Genomic DNA, 18,559 nt, shown 5'->3' on the forward strand with positions numbered 1-18,559 from the left:
TATCACAAAATCGAGCACGAGCGTGACGTAGTAGATAGCACACGAGATAATAGTGGAAGGGATAATACCCCTTCCACCATAGGTCGTATTAGTTTACATCATGGTTGCCTTAGGATCGACTGTAACTGTCAACGCCGATCAATTAGCGGTATAATGTCCAATAAAGTGAGTGTTTTAACAGTTTTAACGTATTAGTTCGATTATCGTGTCGCGTATTACATTCTAGATACAGAAATGTACACCTGCGAATTGCATTCCCTATTGTTTGTATTAACTGACGCGTGAATTTGTCAAGCTACTTCACTTACGTCAACCTCGAAATTATTGACATTTTTCGCGAAGCTATGTAAAGATTATGATAATAGACATAATAGAGAAAGAGAGAGTATTGATTCCATATAATTTATTATAAAAAAGATATTTTTTGTGCGCGTATTCTTTATTAATTATACAGAAGGCATGGACATGACTCAATCTAATCGTGTTTTATTTATAAGAATTGATTCTAGAAATTTTAATATTACTTGTACAATTTATTTCACTCTCTAAGAGTATGTAACGTACACACATAATAATGCTTAAATTAAAAATGAAAAAATTTTTCATTTTTAAATGTTACTTTGATTGGTTCATTTTTAAGTATCTGATTTTTTAAAGTGTTAAGTAATATAAAGTTATCTCTTATTATTACTATTTAATATTATATTTAATATTAAAATATTAAATGTATTTATTTTTAACTTAATAATTAAACTATTGTTATCAAATATATGATGTTTGTAAAATAAAAAATTATATAAAAGTAATAGTAATAGAAAAAATCCTAAAAGTGTAAATCTAATAATATGTATGCCAATATGAGCCAACACAAGAAAATAGTGTATGATATAATTGAAACTTTATTAAGCTAATATACGTTTCGACTCTTGTTTCAGGTCTTCTTCAGTATATAAACTAATTATTATGTGTATAAAAAATTCTATTTTATTCCAATATCAATTTATTTCTCTTTAGGGAGCAACTAAAAAAATTGGATCTAAAGATGAAGTCAAGACACGTGTCCGGTCAAAACCAAAAACGTCATCCAGTAACGAAAACAATACGGATACATCGAAAAAATCAGATCCTAATTTTCCAAGGAAATCTCAAACTATTGAGCACAGAGGAGATGGAGATAGAGGATCCAAATTGTTGCAGAATTCCTTGACAAGGACACAACTGATTAGAAATACTATCAAGTCATCCGCCGGATCTTCTCAAGTTAAGACTGTCAAACAAGTATCCTCAACATCGAAATCTAGTCCACTTAATACTTCGTCTAGTCATTCATTAATGAAGAAAAGTACAACTTCTAAAATAAGACCTGAAAATGTTACAAAATCAAGCGATGACAATACAGTTAAAAAGAGGAAATCCAGAGAACAAGTGGGATATTCAGAGAAGAGAGGTCAGAGTACGATATATATGCCAAAATCGACTACAAACCAGCTCAATATTAAATCTAACGAAAAGATTGCAATTCGAGCATCAAAGGATAAAGAAAAATTGCAAGATCACTCTGCACCTAATCGAACTAAGCAACGAATGTTGTCCAGAGAACGTAGGAAATCCAGGACGTTAAGTCCAAGCGAGATAAGAATGCTACACAGTGCTATAAGGAGACCAGATATCGTAGAAAAAGAACAGAAAAAAGATATTTTAACAGATAGCCATTCTGATATACAAGCAGACTTGAATGAGGTGGACTACGATTATGAAGATGATTTTGAGGTAAGAAAAAAAGGAGGAAAAATTTTAATGAAGATATATATGATAATTATATTACTTTGTGTTGTTTTTCAGGATTATGAATCGGACTTTCAAGAATGTACTGACAGCGATACTCCCTCGATTAGTGAAAAATCAGATAGCAGTGGAAGCAGTTCTCATTTAGAACCGATCGAATTGCGTCTCCGAGAGAAGGTATTATCACTCACTGAATACTTATTCTATATAAATATTTATTCTCTATGTCGAAATGCATAATTTTATAAAAATGATTTTTGTAGAAAAGCACGGAACACACAAAAGTCGAAGAGGAACATATGCTTGATTCAGGACATTACGATCTAGCAGAAGCGAAAAAACGGGCAGCACGGGTAGAATCTATGCTTTTAACGCAATCCAATACATCGCCGTTACCTGAATTAAGAGAGCCAGTTGGTAAAACGTTTAGGTTTGTGATAACTAAGATCAAGTATCAAGATGAATAAATGAATACTTGTAAACTTATTATTATACTTGATTATACTTGCACATTTCTTGTTATCTATAATTGTTACATTTTTATTTGCTTTTCTCTAAAGTGTTTTATTTTAAAAAGAATAAAGTAAAATATATGATTAATTTAATGTGTTCATATTTATTTGGAGCAGTGACGATAGACCGATGGAAAATAAATCTTTGCCGTCGTCCACTGATGAAGGCTTCGAGGATAGCCGTTCTGGGGATTTTACTAGATCTCCGCCGCTGTCGCAAGTACCATTTATCGATTTTCGTAAATCAAAAGAGAATCACCGTGAAGAGGTAATTTACATAAGAACATACCATAATATTAAATACATATATCTAAATTCCTTTATCTTTTGCAGAACTCGCGAAAGATAAAAAGTAGAGGCGAAGAATTGTTGGAAATGATAAAGCTAGACTTTATGGAATGGTCATTATTAGAATGCAATCCTATACCTTATGATGAATTCATAAGAAACTACGGGAAATTAAATACGCAACAAGTATGTTATTATATATATAACATTTTATGATAATTATACCGTGATCAATTGAATATTGTATACTGTTTTCTATAGGTGTTTACCCAAACCGGCGACGACAATATGGACATTGAGATACAAACGGATGAAGTATCTTGTAAGAACAAGTGGACGCAATTTCCTGTAACTTGTAGAAAAGAATTGCATGATAAACGAGATATAAATTTATTTAAAATGGTAATAGTTACAACATTATTGTCTATAAAAGCACGGCAGTGTTTCGCGCCATGTCTTAGCGCCGAAACATTACCGTGTCTTTAGATATCGTATATATATATAAGTATAATTCTGAACGTTCTAAAAATTTGCAGGAGCAAATAGGCATCGGAAACGATTTGGACGAAATAGACGATACAAATTTTTTGTCACGACCATCGTACGATGTATTGCGATTAAACGATTTTCTTAATCGCGCGGGCGCGGTTGTATTATCGTTGTTGGAAGAGAGAGAACATGGTGGCACCGTTTTTCAAAATGATGTGGGCGACTTAGCGTTCAGTGATGGTTTCGTGAAGCTCTCTGTAGATACAGTAACATTCTTAGCTACTAGATCAGTTAAGATTATACATTATTCGAATGTTTTAAATAAAGTTCTGCTCACCATTCACGTTCCTGTGGAAGAGGTACGTGGCTGCTATACTATTTAATTATTATTAATTAGTTCAAAATAAAACGTAATTAATTTGTTATGTATTGAATAGGAATTAGAAACTATAAGTAAACAGGATTACATCACTGATTGTTGTATCGGATGCGTTTGGAATATTTCCGAACCTTCGATGCCGAAGAAATTATTCTATTCGCAATGCCCTATTACGGCTTGTTGCTTTCACTTAACGAATTGCAACACAGTATTTGCCGGACTCGAGGATGGGTATGCAACTGGAGTTTTCTTTAAATCTCTTTCATAGTTTTTGCAACAATTTAAAAATATAAAGTATTGAAATATAAAATATTGAAATAGATCGTTGAGTCTTTGGGACCTTAAGGAGGATGAGATGTGGCATCAGAAGATTACAGATAAAGCTAACGAGTTAGAATGGGTGATCAGAACGCCTACTTACACGACAACGGCAGAGTTAGATGCACATACATCGCAAGTTATTGCGATACGCGTACTGTCTAAGATCGAAACTACTTATGCTAAAGAAAGGAGCAACAAGTTTATTCCTATTCAGGTTGTCATTATATTACAGTATTGATACTGATCTGTTAAAATTTAACTCTACTAATCCACGATTATTTTTAAATTGCTTTAATAGATATGTAGTTTAGATGAAGATGGTTGCCTCATAATATGGAGTATTTTGCATAACATGGGTATGAATATAGATGATTTAGGGCTTTCTCACTGGGGTAACATAAGACTCGTAAAGAATCAGAAAATGTTTTTGATGAAGAAAGACTCAGAAATGTAAATAAAATAGATTTGAGACGTGTTTTTGGAAAGCTCAGTACATGTCTGAGATTCCTCTAACTGCTCGATTTTCTTTTAGAATGAACATGTTTGTCGATATGCATGTAGACAGTGCAAACACAAACAATATTTATATTGCAACTAACAATACTGATGTCTTGCATGCTACTTATATTGGTAATAGAACTAATCCATTAACATACAAACCAGCTGAGATAAGTGAGTGAAAATAATATTGTTACTTCGATGTATGTATCAAACGTGTATTGTGTGTAACATCAAATTTATTTCAATTAAATATTACAGGTAAATGCGGTACTTCAACTTGCATTGATGTTTGTCCTTTTGGTCAATCCTTTTTCTGGGTAAGACTTCTTTCATCGTTTATTTTAAAAGCTTTATTCTTATCTTAATTTGATTTTCATCAGGTTGGCTGTAACGACGGAACAATTCGACTTCATTATTTAAATATAGAGAGACCGATCGTACAATTGAAAAACGAACAGTATTCGGACGAGATTAAAGCATTGCAATGGTCGAAAACGAAACCGTTGACTGTATATATTCTGGATAATAGTTCTCGGTAAGTACACCTTTCATAAAATGAATAAAATTGCAAATAAAATAAGATGGAGCAATTACGAAACTTATAAATTTAACAGAATTCATGTATGGGATTTGAGTAAGAGTGATATCTGCCCTATACATATATTACCTATGGGAAAGTGGGGAAAGATAAGCAGCATGCAGCTATCCCCTTGCATAATAGATCAAGATATGACGAATCAATATCTGGTAAGTTTAAAAGTTAAAAAGTTAACATCTTAAACTCGAAAGAGATTTTTCTATGTTATAAATTAATTTAAATATATATTTTTTTAGGCTATTGGCATGGAATCTGGTAACATAGAAATACATAAACTGAAGAAAGATTTCTATTACTCAAAGAAAGAGGAATTTTTACAAGAACTAGACATATTTTCGCGATACGTTTCAATATCATAGAGGAAAATATATATATTAATAAAGTGAGAATACAGGCATTAATAATTTGTTTAGAATTATATTGTTATTTTCGAGAATTGGATATAGAAAGATTCACAGATTTTATACTTCCAGTGTATATGTGCACTTGCAATTATTGCAATAGATAATTAAGATGCTAGTCACAGAAAGTAATATTTACAAGGGAATGATTGGAATTCCTCAATTGATTTTTATGAACTTTGGATATGTTGTAGAGCATGAAAAAATATTAGACTCATATTTTTTTGTTTGTGCTTATCTCGAGGTTTAGAAGATGAAACAATCCTTCAAAAATAATGGATTGTATCGTTTTTCTTAAATATCTTTTAAACCACGAGGTATATCCAAAAATATTTTATATAAAAGTTATATAAAAATTTTACATAAAAGACATGTTGCAAAAATCAATTTTTAATATGTTTATAACAATTTGTAAAATTGATTTTTGCAACATGTCTTTTATGCCGTTATACAGAGCATAAAAAACTATACAACTTTTAAAACTAAGTTTTAGGTATACCTCGTAGTTTAAAAGATATTTAAGAAAAATGATACAATCCATTATTTTTGACGGGATGTTCATCTCCTAAACCTCGAGATAAACTTAAACAAAAAATATGGGTATAGTATTTTTTCATGCTCTATATCCAAAGCTCATTACAATCGGAGGGACAGTTCCAATCGTTCCCTTATTAGACACACAAGTTGAAATTCGTGCTCTCAATTAACGAGAGATAAAGAATTTTACGTTATTCCGAAATTGTAATTTGTAAGATTTTCAAGATAATATTTAATAGTAATTGTCTTTGATAACTTTGAATAATATTGAATTTTTCCAATGTGCAATCAAGTACATTTGAATTGTTATAATTTTATATATCTTATTATATATAAAACGAGATTTTTTTGTGCACTTATTTGTATCTTTCTACAATGTAATAATACACAATATTCCGTCCAGGGAAAAAAGTACCAATAGATGTAGAAAAAAAATAGTATTCATAACATATTTATACATACATTTATATAGTATATCGTATAAAACATATATAAATAAGGATAAATGATAAGATTATACAGTTGAAATATACATCGAATTTTATATATAGCCTAGCCGATTTGATATCGAGCTTTTTTATGTAGGTAATCCATTATTGATAATGTAATTGAGATGATATGATTTTATTTTAAAAATAAATGTAGAAAAAATTTTCATAAAAGAATTGGTTTGTTTAATAACTGCAGTAATTATTCAACATCATTCATTCTACTTCAATATGTTTGATATAATTGTTCAACTACTTCAATAATAATTTTCGAGATCTGTTAAACAATTTTTATTAAGTAGTCGTTATTATTATTAAACAATTATTTCTATCATTAAGCTTGAATAATTTTCAAATTATCTTTTTACACAATCATTTTTAAATAACAGTTACACAAATAACAAAAATTAAATATTCTAGTTAAAGAAATAAAAAATTATTAAAGTGTTGAACGAGGATACATATATAAATTAAAATAATATGTACATACGTATATGTATGTATTATAGCCTATATTCAGAAATGTGTTTTTATTTCTAAAATTCTCTAATATGCGTAACGTAAAATAATGGCTGCGTTCAGCAGGACACAACAGTTTTGTAACCGTTTATGATTGTCTGCTGAGATAGGATCATTTTTCTAGATCTAAAAATATAATCCAATTAGCGCGAAGAAAACATCCAATAGTTGCAAAATAAACGTTCTCTACTGAACGCAACCATAGTATAGTATATAAGCGCTCTAACATCGTTATAAGCGCATTTTGAATATAGGCCTATATGTATACATATACGTAATGTATACACATATGTATATATTATATTATGTATATATATACATATCATGCATGTATATATACATAATATAAATGTATACAAAGAAATATAAATATATGTAAATACAATATATTCTACACAATACTTTAAAAAATTATTCATGTAAATTATTATTCATAATAACGTAGACAAATATTTAAAGCATATATGTTAAAATTGTTAAATTGAAAAGTTACATTTTTTATAAGAATTTTTACATTTTTCATAGTAATTGATATTTAATTATCTTTCGATGTACGGCAAACTTAATTAACTTGTTACTAATTACTTAATTATCCAATCTTTAAATTTGATTTTCTCGAAAGTAAAACTGCTTGAAAAAAAATTCATCTTTTTATGCGAAATTATATTACGTCACCAATAATGAACTACCCTATTTATATGGCATTGTATAGAGAGCGTAATCTATCTATCCATCGTCAGCAGTTCAATAATCTGTTTAGAGCGAAGATTATAATCATGTATGGGAAAAGAATCTCTGGACAAGAAATCCATGCATTAGCAGCATTGCAAATTTCTTGTTTCACAAATTCTTCTACAATTTGGTCGTAACTGCGTCCCTTTAATGTCTGATGACCGTGTAGCTGTAAGTAGCTTGTGCCATCCTGCGATAAGAAAATTCATATTTATTATCGTACTCAAATGCAATCGTATTTACTTATTATACGTTAACGTTGTATATTTTACTATCGAAAAAATAAAATAACATCGTCATAATTTTTTATACGAGAATGACACATATGTGACACTTTCGCGTAATCCCAATTCGAGTAAAATTCACCAGTATTTGGTTTTCGTTCGACGGACGCTTTAGATTTTTGCAAAGAAAGATGTTAAAAGGCAATGAAAATCCTGAAACACACGTTACTGATATAATGTGCGATTATTGCGCCTGGATCAGTAAAATCTTGGCCAGAATCGGTGCCGAGGCTCGAATCAAGAAAAAGAAGAAAAAGGGAGTAAATCCGGTTATCATTGTTCATGGAGGTGCTGGGAGAATACCTCAATACGCACGGAAATTTATGCTTGATGAGGTTAAATTATTCACTATTCACATTATACACTTTAAACAACATAAGATTCTAGGAAAACAACTTTGCATAGCCCCAAAAAAGTCTATAATACAGACCATTACTTCAGTATTATTTAGATGGCACTTTTTTAATACTTTAAGATTATGCCGTTTGAGAAAATTAGGAAAAGATTTTTTGTAGAAACAATAAAAATATTAACAAGATTGGAAATAAGACCGTTTATGTTAGATACATTATTTTAAATATGCAACGCCACTACGGTCTGAATATTAAGACGTTGAACTATTATGTATATTCATTTAAATAAATTAATTTCAGAAATTATAATTGCATGCCGATAATTGGTTGTCGAACTTTCTCAATGCAATCAATCTGAAATATTAATAATCCCCCAATTTAATCTTAAAAAACTGTAATAATCTTATTGCGAAAAATATTGCCTCGGCCGAGAGTAAGTTTATTACAGTTTTTTGAGATTAAATTTGGAAAATTTGAGGGGATTATTAATATTTCAGATTGATTGCATTGAAAGTCCGACAACCATATCGGCACACAATTATCATTTCTGAAATTAATTCATTTAAATATACATAATATATTTAAATGAATTAATTCAACATTTTATATTTAAATGAATTAGTTCAACATTTTATACTTAAATGAATTAATTCAACATTTTAAACGTAGTGGCGTTTCGTATTTAAAGTAATACAAATATTGTTTAGAAATGAAAATGGTGATTGAATATTTATGATGAATTAGGTAAAGAAAGCCGCAATAGCGGCGTATCACGATCTAACTAAAGGATGCTATTCGCTGGATGCGGTTGAACGTGCAATTTGTCACATGGAGAGCAAAAAATACTTTAACTGTGCATACGGAGGCTCCTTGGATGTCAATGGAGAGGTCGTGATGGATGCCGCGATAATGACGAATGATCTTCGCGTAGGTTGTGTGGGTGCCGTTCGTAATATAGCACATCCTATAACATTAGGTCTGTCTTTCTTAGCAAATCGCTTACATCAAAGAAATGATTATGTTTATTTATCACCTGCTTAAATTTCAATGCTTTACACTCTCGTAGCCAAAATGGTCTTGCAGCAAACGGAACATGTATTGATAGTCGAAGCTGGAGCGCAAAAGTTTAGTATGGAATCAGGCATTCCTACTTTGTCACCTGGCCAATTGATCGTTATGTCCGATTCGAAGACATCCTTGCACGAAGAAGGAAATAACGGTAAAGGATAGAGAAAAAAACGAACTATAATTTTAAAAATATTAATCGCGACTGATGAACATAAGAAGCACAAGATACAAGAAAGAGAGCTTTTAGACGATGGGGACAAACAATCCAATAAAAAAGAATGCATACCGGAATGTGTAATTGAAAGAGACAAGGAGGAAAGTGCTCTCAAAGTCGCTGAGATAGACAAATCCTTGGAAATTGCACCTGATTTTATACAGGTTAATAAATTTATCATAATGGCGAATTACATAATGGAATATTCAAACAAAAGTATAATTTTCAAATTTTTTTTGATTTATCTAATAGCGTTTTCTCTTGGCTGCATTATTGCTCACTAGTGCAACACTCGGACAGTGTATCATGTTTCCGTGGCTACGGTGTAGTGCAAATTTTATGCACGAAGTGAGATTTTGCTACACTGTCTCAAAGGGACATGTAGAGTCAGTGTGACATTTAAAATTTAAAAAGGGAAGTCAAGTGGGAACAGGGTTTTAGTGTAATAATGATGTAATGTACACCATGGTGTGCATCACTCTAGTGTAATGTAGCTAAGTTGCGCTTATACACAACTGGTGCTGTGCGAGACTGCACTCAATGTATCCCAAGAGAAAACGCCATAAAATTTCCTAAATTTTCAGATATTTTAAATACAAACTCGTATCTGTAATAACTCTTATATACATATAATGTAAAATTTTATACATTATAGCTTATGTTTTTATGTTTTTACTAGTCTGACAAGCCTATAATTTGTGGAAGAGAGATAAAGAGATAGAAGAAAAAAGTGTCTTTCGTCAAAATCTAAATCTTTTTTTCTCTCTTTTTTTTTCTTTATGGATCTAATATATTTTTGCTCTGAATATTTTAGGTAATTAAAATATTTTTTTATTGTGATTACCGCACGAACATTTTATGAGACTTTTAAAGAAAATTACTTTAGCTTGGCGCGGTTGGAGCAGTGGCATATGATCGGAAAAAACGTCTGGCTAGCGGAACCTCGACAGCTGGAGAACCAGGAAAGCTGCATGGAATCGTGAGTGCGACTGGAACAGCGATCGGTTGCGGTATTTACGCTAATAAATGGGGCTGTGTGTCTGTTTCGGGTTGCGATAAAACTATTTATAAATACGCGCCAGCCCAGAAGATCTTACGACGACTGCGGCGAAAGGCGATGTCGATCGACGAAGTGGTTGCTGACGTGTTAAAAGACTTGGAAAAAAAAACCGAAGGATCATTTCCATCGGAATCCGACATAGGTGTAATCGCGTTGACTGACAAAGGAATACCATCAGTATCCTTTAAGTGCGCACATTTTCCTTGGGCGTATTGCGTCAAAGGCTATGTGTATTACGGATGCGCGAGGAACGAGATTTTCTCAGAAAAAATCGATGTCGTCGAGCGACCGTTAGACTGCATGTGTGAAGATTCAAATTAGATCAAATGCGCGATTCACCAGAGAATCGTTAGATTTTAGTCAGAGCTGCAATAAACTCTCTAACTAAAATAAATCAATTGCATCTCAATATTTATTTGCATCTTTAATATCCAGCACATAATTCCTTTTTTCTTCCTTTCTGTTATATACAGAGTGAACTTTACTGATTCAATTTGGAATAATCTAATCTGATTTTTTTACGACAATGTTTTTACTATATGGAAAAAAAAAACAGTTTTGCTGAAGTATCTAAAACTTTAGTTAACTAGAAAATAATTATGCTAAACCATCAAAATAATTATGTAGGACGCTCAAACATAATGACATTGCTGAAAAAGTTTTGACATCGAACAACCAGCTTGATCATTCAATATAATTAGTATAATTAATTTGATGATCTAACATGTATTAGAGTTACATAAATTTTTTTTCGTGAAATAAAATTAATCCGTACTCAACTTACAGGAAAGATAACACCATGATTATCCTCGTAAGGCCCGTATAATAAGAATGTGGGTGCTTGTCCATTGAATTTTCTTCCAAATATCTTATCCATTTCAATTAGCATTGTATAAATTTCTTGGCGTCTTAGATCCGTGATATTCTCGTGTGCCATTATCTGCCAAGACAAAAAAAAATTCATATTTGCAATAAGAACATCTAATATTAGCTAAATCATACGTTGAAGAGGAAATAGTTATACCGATCCGAGAGGCGCCCAAGCGAGCAAATACGGAACTCTTTTTATAGCTTCCGCCAAAGTCGGACCTAATACTCTGTACTTAGGCAAACGATTTATATTCTTATTATCAATTCTCTCGTAATAAAAATCACCTGTGATATTAGAAGGTATTAGATAAAACTATAATAAAGATAGTTAATCGAAACAATTAATCGACTCAACTCACCAGCTTCCGTTTTGTTTTCTATGACTTTTAAATTGACGAAGGCAACGTCGACGACACCGGAAGCCAAGTAATTAAAAGTACTTAGATCGTCATCAGCATATTCCGCACCTGTAACGAGATTGCAATTTTGATTATCCATCAACTCATTAATCATAACGTGTTTTATGTCTCTCTTCTATATATTGTTCTTAACGAGTCGTGAGAGTTTAAACGGTCTATTATATATATTTACTTATGCAATGCATCCATATCTTTATGATTATAGTTCATTTACGAGCGCATTGCACATGTTTATAATTGTGTGTGTATGTGAGACTGTATGTGTTCTCTATATCTTACCTTCCTTGCATAACGAATGTAAATTAGCCGGGAGCTCGTTGCCATTATTTTTATTATTCCATCCGAGGACACAGCTATCTTTGAAGAATTTTGAAATAGCCTGCGCATCCGAACAGTCCCAATTTCCGTTCGACTCGTTCCTCATTAACGTTACAAAAGCGTTCCAACCTGGGACCAAGAGACCATAACGGCGAAATGGATTAAAAACAATTCTGGGGTAACTGAAACTGCGAAATACGAAATTATATCCCATTTATATAATCGCACCGACGCTTCTGTAGCCCGTGAAGGCCGCCTTGGCACCTTTAAGATCCTTTATAACTCTGAATCTGGAATTCCTCTTGACAACCGCCGCAATCCTATTCAATTCTTGCCGGCTGTGCACCATCGCGTGGATAATAGGCTTCAAACCCATTCTGCGAGAGAAACGATGTGAAAAAATATTTTCAATTTTTATTTATCATGTTTACATTGGTCCGCTAATATTTAGGTATTTACATTTTGTTTCCGAGAAGCTCTTCAGGCCGCGCCAAAAAAATGTCCATTCTTCCTTCCCGGACGGCCTCTACGCATGCTTCTCTACTAGTTTCTTGAAGGCAGGAGATCAACGGTTCCACGCCATAAACGATAGAAGCGACTCTTAGCCAGCTGCACTTACGCTTTTCGAGATTAGATACCAGACACCAACGTACGTCTCTTGATGGTAAACAACCCGTTCGAACGTTAGCGCTCAAGAAGTTTGGATCTTTGATCAGAACATCCACATTGTTGAAACAAACGAAATATATTATTTATCATATTATATTCATAAACATTTCTAGAAGATTTTTTTTATAAGGAACTTTTATATATTGATTCTAATTTTAATTAAAGTTTTTTCACTGTCTCAAGTGAAAGTCTTAGCTAACAATTAAATTAATAATTAATAATTAAATTATTAACAGATTTTTGATAAATAGAGATTAACAAATTGCATACATTAAAATGTTTATGCGGTTCGAAAAACTCTATTTAACAAATTATATAGTTATAATAAACGTTATCAAGTGCGAGGAAAGTTTATGAAATTGATAATTATGTAGTTGTTCAGTGATTAACAAATAATAGATTATATACAATATTTTAACAAATTACTTGTTACAAAAAGTCAAAGATAAATAACCATGTTGTATATACATTACATCGATGTAAGTAATCATCGGGCGTTTGCAAATCTTTCACATCAGTAGAGGTAATGTAATAGTTCTCCATCAACTGTAAGACACTGGATTCCCAACTGAACGTTCTGTTCATCATCGAATTCATCATATGGGCGATATTCTCAGCATTCGATCTGAAGAAAAGGAAAACTTTTTAAAATATTTCAATACATAATTTCTATAATACATAAATCGTATGTTAAAAAAAATTAAAATATGAAGTTATTTCATGAAGGAGCGACGTAAAACTTCATTAATTCTTAATGGTGAATCTCATTCCAAAGAACTTAGAGAGAACACTTACGGTCTAGCTACAATGACCGGCCATGGTTTAGATATCCAGATGCAGGGTTCCTCAAAGTTTAGCGATCTCGTGGTGCCGTCCGGACATAGAAATTTGTAATCTTGCACATCGATCATCTGTGTCTGTGCCAAGTACGTTAGATGTTAGTACCGCGAGTTGCATTGCAATCCATTTAAATGATAACTTTTTAGAATAACTTAGAACGAGATCGGTTCTTTCTGAGCTCACCTCTCTCAAAGACATTGCAATTGCATTGTCTGTAAGTTGACTTGTTAGTTACCTTAAAGTGTACGCGAGCGTCTCCTAATCTGACCCAGGCAACGTCGCCTATGCCATCGGTGAGGCACAACAGAGCACCTTCCCGTCCATAATATTTGTCGGTGTTGTAACAGCTAGCTGGTTTCTCGCAAGCGGCGCAGAGATTCCTATATCTCGATTCTGCGAATGATAATAAGGATTTTTCCGACACTTATTCGTACACGATGAAATGAAAACTTTCGTTACATGTTGTATAAATTATATTGTATAAATATAAATTATATAATGATTATAAATAAATCTAAATATGCACACGCATTTAAAATGGAATGTTTGTATTCGCATATGTTTGTAACTGAATACATACTCAATTGATAATCAAATGCTGTGTCTGCCGACCAAGGGCCAGCGATGCAAGCCGTTTCGAAGTAGTTGGACAGAGCATGCACTCTGTTCTCGAACAGCGTCATATTTGCGTCGCATTCTTTTTTAATTATCAGATTCTCAAAGTACTGAAATATGAGAGATCGACAGATAAACACGATTCCAAAGAATGTTGATACAAAAAAAGAGTTCACCAACCATTGAGAAAATTTTAGTCCAATCATCGACTGTATCTAAACCGGGATGACACAATCGTTTTCCCTTGACATTCCATATGCGTTGCACATTTTTGTGTGCTATGGCGACTACCTTAAACCGATGGTCCTCTAAAAAAAAGAATGTGTCATTTGAGATCATTGTAATTTTAATGTAGTTAATTTTTTGATATCATCGGTCCCGATTATTTACAATAATTGATTTGAAATAAATAAATTTCTTAAATAGTTACAATTTAAATTTGTCCAAAAATTAGTGATTGAAATTTAAATTGAAATTTATATCGACAAAGTTCAGGCACTTTATGTGCTTCTCGTAATTTTTTATCTTAATAATTACCATCTGAGAAGAGTCTTAATTCATTCGTGACTAGTACACTGTATAGTTTGTAGTTTCTTATCGCCACAAGTTCTTCTGGCTCCAATACAGTGATATCGACATCACCATTGGCTACTCGACGTAAACAGCCGAATCTATAAAGAATTACTTTAATATAAGAAATATATTTTCTAATACACTCGCATTTGGAAAATTGACCAATTTGCAAGTTTTGCAATCAAATCGGTCTTTCTGAAAAAGCCATATTTTCAACGAATTTTTTAGTAATAGAAAATTATTTTCCAAATGATTCACGTTTTATGTACACATACGCATATATATTTTATGTATAAGATAAAAAAAGGTGCTAAAAATAGCAAAAATATATTATATGTGCTTCTCGAGTAAAACCTAAGTGATTTTACACGTTGCATATCTTTTTATTATTCCAACCCAAGTAATAATTTTAATTCTTCTTTTTCAAAGATATATTTTTATTGAAAGTCTTCTTCTTATTCCAAATTCCAACCAAATAATAGCAGCTTTAATTCTTTGACAAAAATCATTACTCCTCGAAAAAAATTATTTTACCAAATTAAAAATTAAAACCTAAATGCTACAATCCTAACTAGCCAAGTTAAATTCTATCATATTAAAAAAAACAAAAAAAACCAAATGGTACTATTTTTGTTATTTAACTTTAATGATATGTATCAATCGTATAAAAGATTTGATATCTACAATTGGCGCCAAGTTAATTTTCTAAATGACTCATATAATGATGTATATACATATACAGAATGTCCCGTAAAGATAGGAACAAGGAATGCTTAAGGGAAAATTTCAGAGATTATTTTGAGACGAAAATCTTAATACCGAGGGAAAATATTTTTTAACATAAGAAATATCAATAATTAGCAATGTCAGTAATTGTATCTTTGCATACATAATATATTTATATTGATATTTACAAGAGGCAATAATTAGCTTTCATTTTTAACATTTTGCGACATATCATACTCGAACAAATTTTAGGCGGTATAATTCGCTAACTTTAAACGATTAAAAAATTATTACAACCTTGACATTTTGGGATTAGAATTTTCGTCTCAAAATAATCTTATAACTCATAACACGTCTATTGTTATAATATATTATTACGAAATGTAATCTTTTAACTTGTTTAGAACAAAAAAAGAAACAAAAGTTTCCAAATATTAAGAATATTAAAAAAACTTCCATCGTAGAAAATTTTATCGTGTCATTATGTGTCATACTTGCCTATCAGTTTCTATAACACATTCTATCGGACTCTTAGCCAATTTCGGGCAGAGTGAAAGAATTCTTGACGTAGTATGTACACTATCGACTAAGCACAGTGACCCTAAAACATTGATTTTATATTTTGTATACAGGATTTTTTTTAATAGACAAGAAATATTTTTGAGAATACGTATTTTATATTGATTATTATATATGTATTGTTTATCTTTTTTTACACGTTCAAAAACAAATTTGTTAACGTTTATGTAAAGAAACAATTTATTGTTATTATATTGTTGATTATTATAATGATATTGGAGAAAAATATATTATTGATACAGAGGAGTTCAATTTTATAAATTTTTCAATAGATGTAAACGTATTTCAGATGCTTGCCTGGCAAGAAGTACGCAAAAATAATAAAACAATAATTAATCATAAAACACACACACAAGCTGCATACACAGCAACCTTGCAATTACCTTTTACGATAAAACTTGTATGTTATTAGTAAATATACAGTTTAGCGGTTTAATCGCGAAATGAAGAATTATTTTTTTTTCCATAATAAAAATTTTCTTATTAATAATATTTATTTGCCATCTATGGATTAATTTACTTGGACAAAATTTCGAAATATGACATATTTCGCAGTCCTCACTGTGATAACAAGAATACTAATTTCGCAATTTCCGTTTTACTTACACTTGTTAGCAGCACTGACATATTCGTAACTATTTACGAAAGCTGTGACAAGAGAGAAAATGAACCAACAAATTATACGAAAATCCATGATCGATCTTCGCTCTGCTATCATCCTTTTGAATAAAATCGTCTGTTTAACAGAATTTCCCAAAAAAAAGATTTTCCAATTAGCGCCACCGCACTCTCATGATTATTTGATATGATCACTGTTATCAAAGAACAATAATATGATACAGTTATCACTGAGTTATATTTTGCTGGACCAAGTGAAGCCGCTTGTATTCTAAACGTTATATATAATTACAATAAATAATTATTCACTTAATTTAATGTCTTACGCGCAAAAAGTTTTCGCATTATTTTCAAAGAGTTGAGATATCTTTCAATATGTCAATAAAATATATCTAACAATAAGAAGGACTAATATGGAATAATAACGTTCATTTTTAGATACACTCTTCCACGTGATATCTAATCGCCGACAATAATATGTTTCAAACGATCATCTTTCTTAAGATAAACAATAGATGTGCTCACGATACGTATATGTAAAATAAAGTATTCTCTCTCAGCGTAAATATGTATTTTTTCTTGTTACGTAAAAATCGAATTAAGTCGAGATATAATTTGTTATCCAAAAAGTATCGATTTTTCAATCAATATCGACGTGTATAATTTTCGCGAAACGAATAGGACAACAATGCATGCTTTTGTGTTTGGAGCACGCGTTTCTGCTGAAATGTTGTCGGTGCCAAAATATAGTAGATGCCTAGGTAGAACCGCACACTTTCGCTTTCCGTCCTTGAGACTTTTTGCCGACGCAAGGAATGCCTTTTTTTGTAGAACCGTCCAGATCGCTTATATCACTGAATTCACATATAATTCACAACTGATTATAATTAAAAACGAAAGTTAATTTCTCTCCAATTTGAAATTGTTCACGTCTAACAATAAGTTTTGAAATATATTTTCCTCGGTAAATTCTCAAGTATCGTCGATCTCTTGAATAGTTGAATCACTTCGAAAATTTTCAGATTAAAATGCTTAAATTCACAAAGGCCCATTTCTCCTGTTACTCCAATCTTGAAAAATGCTGACTCGCGTTCGATCTTTCAACTCTTCCATCGTGTGCTTTTACACTGAGATTCTTTTTCGCTCTTCTTGTTTATCTACGGCGTTCCGTAGGCAGACGAACGCGAGAGCGGCGTGTTCTGCTGAGAATATGCCCGTGAGAAGATCGCGAGAACTCGCGGTTGAAAATATCATCTGACACGCAATCGCGAGTATAAAATAACCGCACTGAACATGAAGGCCCACGAATCCCGAACGAAGCAGACGATCGAAGTTTCTAACTGTCCAGCGGCATGTATCACGAGTAGCTGATGATACCCGGCGCTGATCGGTCAGGAAAGTCCAAGTATGCGGGGAGCTGGAATGATTAAATCTGGTGGGAGAGAAAGAGAGAGAGAGAGAGAGAGAGAGAGAGAGAGAGAGAGAGAGAGAGAGAGAGAGAGAGGAAAGAGATCAAGACAATAACGAGAAACTTCTGCGTAATACGTGTGATGCGTTACGAAAGCGACGGCGAATCATGTTGAAAAGGAAAGAAAGAGAGAAACTAACAATAAGATGGAATTATTCGCTGTTCTAATAGGAGAAATATTCCGAGGAGATTTTTATAAAATGAGAAATGTTGCTGAAGAATTATTCAAGTCGCGTATTAAAATCATATTTTCGCAAAATTCTGTGGATTTTTGTTTCCTATTTTTTGAGACCAGCTTCTTTCTCAGAGCTTTTAACTTCTTGTAATGTCTTCTT

The 18,559-nt window shown here is 31.9% G+C and overlaps 3 protein-coding genes across 4 annotated transcripts; 2 read left to right on the forward strand and 1 right to left on the reverse strand.

The window, feature by feature from the left end:
* On the forward strand, positions 1-9,068 carry LOC105148176 (cytoplasmic dynein 2 intermediate chain 1). 2 transcript variants are annotated; one of them, XM_087404538.1, is made up of 17 exons: positions 1-165; positions 1,015-1,770; positions 1,843-1,962; positions 2,049-2,215; positions 2,415-2,565; positions 2,631-2,771; positions 2,847-2,987; positions 3,122-3,433; positions 3,512-3,684; positions 3,775-3,988; positions 4,073-4,224; positions 4,307-4,446; positions 4,534-4,592; positions 4,656-4,810; positions 4,890-5,022; positions 5,110-5,255; positions 8,932-9,068. In XM_087404538.1, the coding sequence occupies exons 1-16, from the start codon at positions 154-156 to the stop codon at positions 5,230-5,232; spliced, it is 2,949 nt and encodes a 982-aa protein (XP_087260664.1). In that variant the 5' UTR covers positions 1-153; the 3' UTR covers positions 5,233-5,255; positions 8,932-9,068. The 2 variants fall into 2 exon arrangements, with proteins under 2 accessions (XP_087260664.1, XP_011058037.2); XM_011059735.2 differs by lacking the exon at positions 8,932-9,068 and having other exon boundaries at positions 5,110-6,476.
* Tsf3 (Transferrin 3) lies at positions 6,234-18,473 on the reverse strand. The gene is made up of 15 exons (XM_011059739.2): positions 16,745-18,473; positions 16,058-16,160; positions 14,798-14,931; positions 14,441-14,568; positions 14,226-14,370; positions 13,881-14,038; positions 13,601-13,722; positions 13,279-13,430; positions 12,596-12,842; positions 12,365-12,513; positions 12,098-12,265; positions 11,759-11,866; positions 11,554-11,684; positions 11,314-11,469; positions 6,234-7,740 (listed from the first exon to the last, which is right to left on the reverse strand). Exons 1-15 carry the CDS (start codon positions 16,854-16,856, stop codon positions 7,555-7,557), a joined length of 2,199 nt encoding a protein of 732 aa, XP_011058041.1. The 5' UTR covers positions 16,857-18,473; the 3' UTR covers positions 6,234-7,554.
* On the forward strand, positions 9,235-11,281 carry LOC105148177 (isoaspartyl peptidase/L-asparaginase). Its single transcript, XM_011059738.2, has 3 exons — positions 9,235-9,406; positions 9,503-9,633; positions 10,356-11,281. Exons 1-3 carry the CDS (start codon positions 9,235-9,237, stop codon positions 10,848-10,850), a joined length of 798 nt encoding a protein of 265 aa, XP_011058040.2. The 3' UTR covers positions 10,851-11,281.
* Positions 18,474-18,559: the final 86 nt, after the last annotated feature.

This window comes from Acromyrmex echinatior, chromosome 1, assembly GCF_024713525.1.
Source record: "Acromyrmex echinatior isolate Ae372 chromosome 1, ASM2471352v2, whole genome shotgun sequence".
Taxonomy (NCBI): domain Eukaryota; kingdom Metazoa; phylum Arthropoda; class Insecta; order Hymenoptera; family Formicidae; genus Acromyrmex; species Acromyrmex echinatior.

Bases quoted from the DNA above. Each gene is read 5' to 3' on its own strand.
- LOC105148176 (XM_087404538.1), top strand. The intron at 2,216-2,414 runs GTTTGTGATAAC...TATTTGGAGCAG, and splicing joins CCAGTTGGTAAAACGTTTAG to TGACGATAGACCGATGGAAA. The intron at 4,225-4,306 runs GTAAATAAAATA...ATTTTCTTTTAG, and splicing joins ATGAAGAAAGACTCAGAAAT to AATGAACATGTTTGTCGATA.
- LOC105148177 (XM_011059738.2), top strand. From the start codon at position 9,235: ATGCTTTACACTCTCGTAGCCAAAATGGTCTTGCAGCAAACGGAACAT. The intron at 9,407-9,502 runs GTAAAGGATAGA...GAGAGCTTTTAG, and splicing joins GCACGAAGAAGGAAATAACG to ACGATGGGGACAAACAATCC. The intron at 9,634-10,355 runs GTTAATAAATTT...AAATTACTTTAG, and splicing joins TTGCACCTGATTTTATACAG to CTTGGCGCGGTTGGAGCAGT.
- Tsf3 (XM_011059739.2), bottom strand. From the start codon at position 16,856: ATGATAGCAGAGCGAAGATCGATCATGGATTTTCGTATAATTTGTTGG. The intron at 12,266-12,364 runs GTGCGATTATAT...TCTTGGTCCCAG, and splicing joins CACGGGCTACAGAAGCGTCG to GTTGGAACGCTTTTGTAACG. The intron at 7,741-11,313 runs GTAAGTTGAGTA...TTCTTATCGCAG, and splicing joins ATCATGGTGTTATCTTTCCT to GATGGCACAAGCTACTTACA.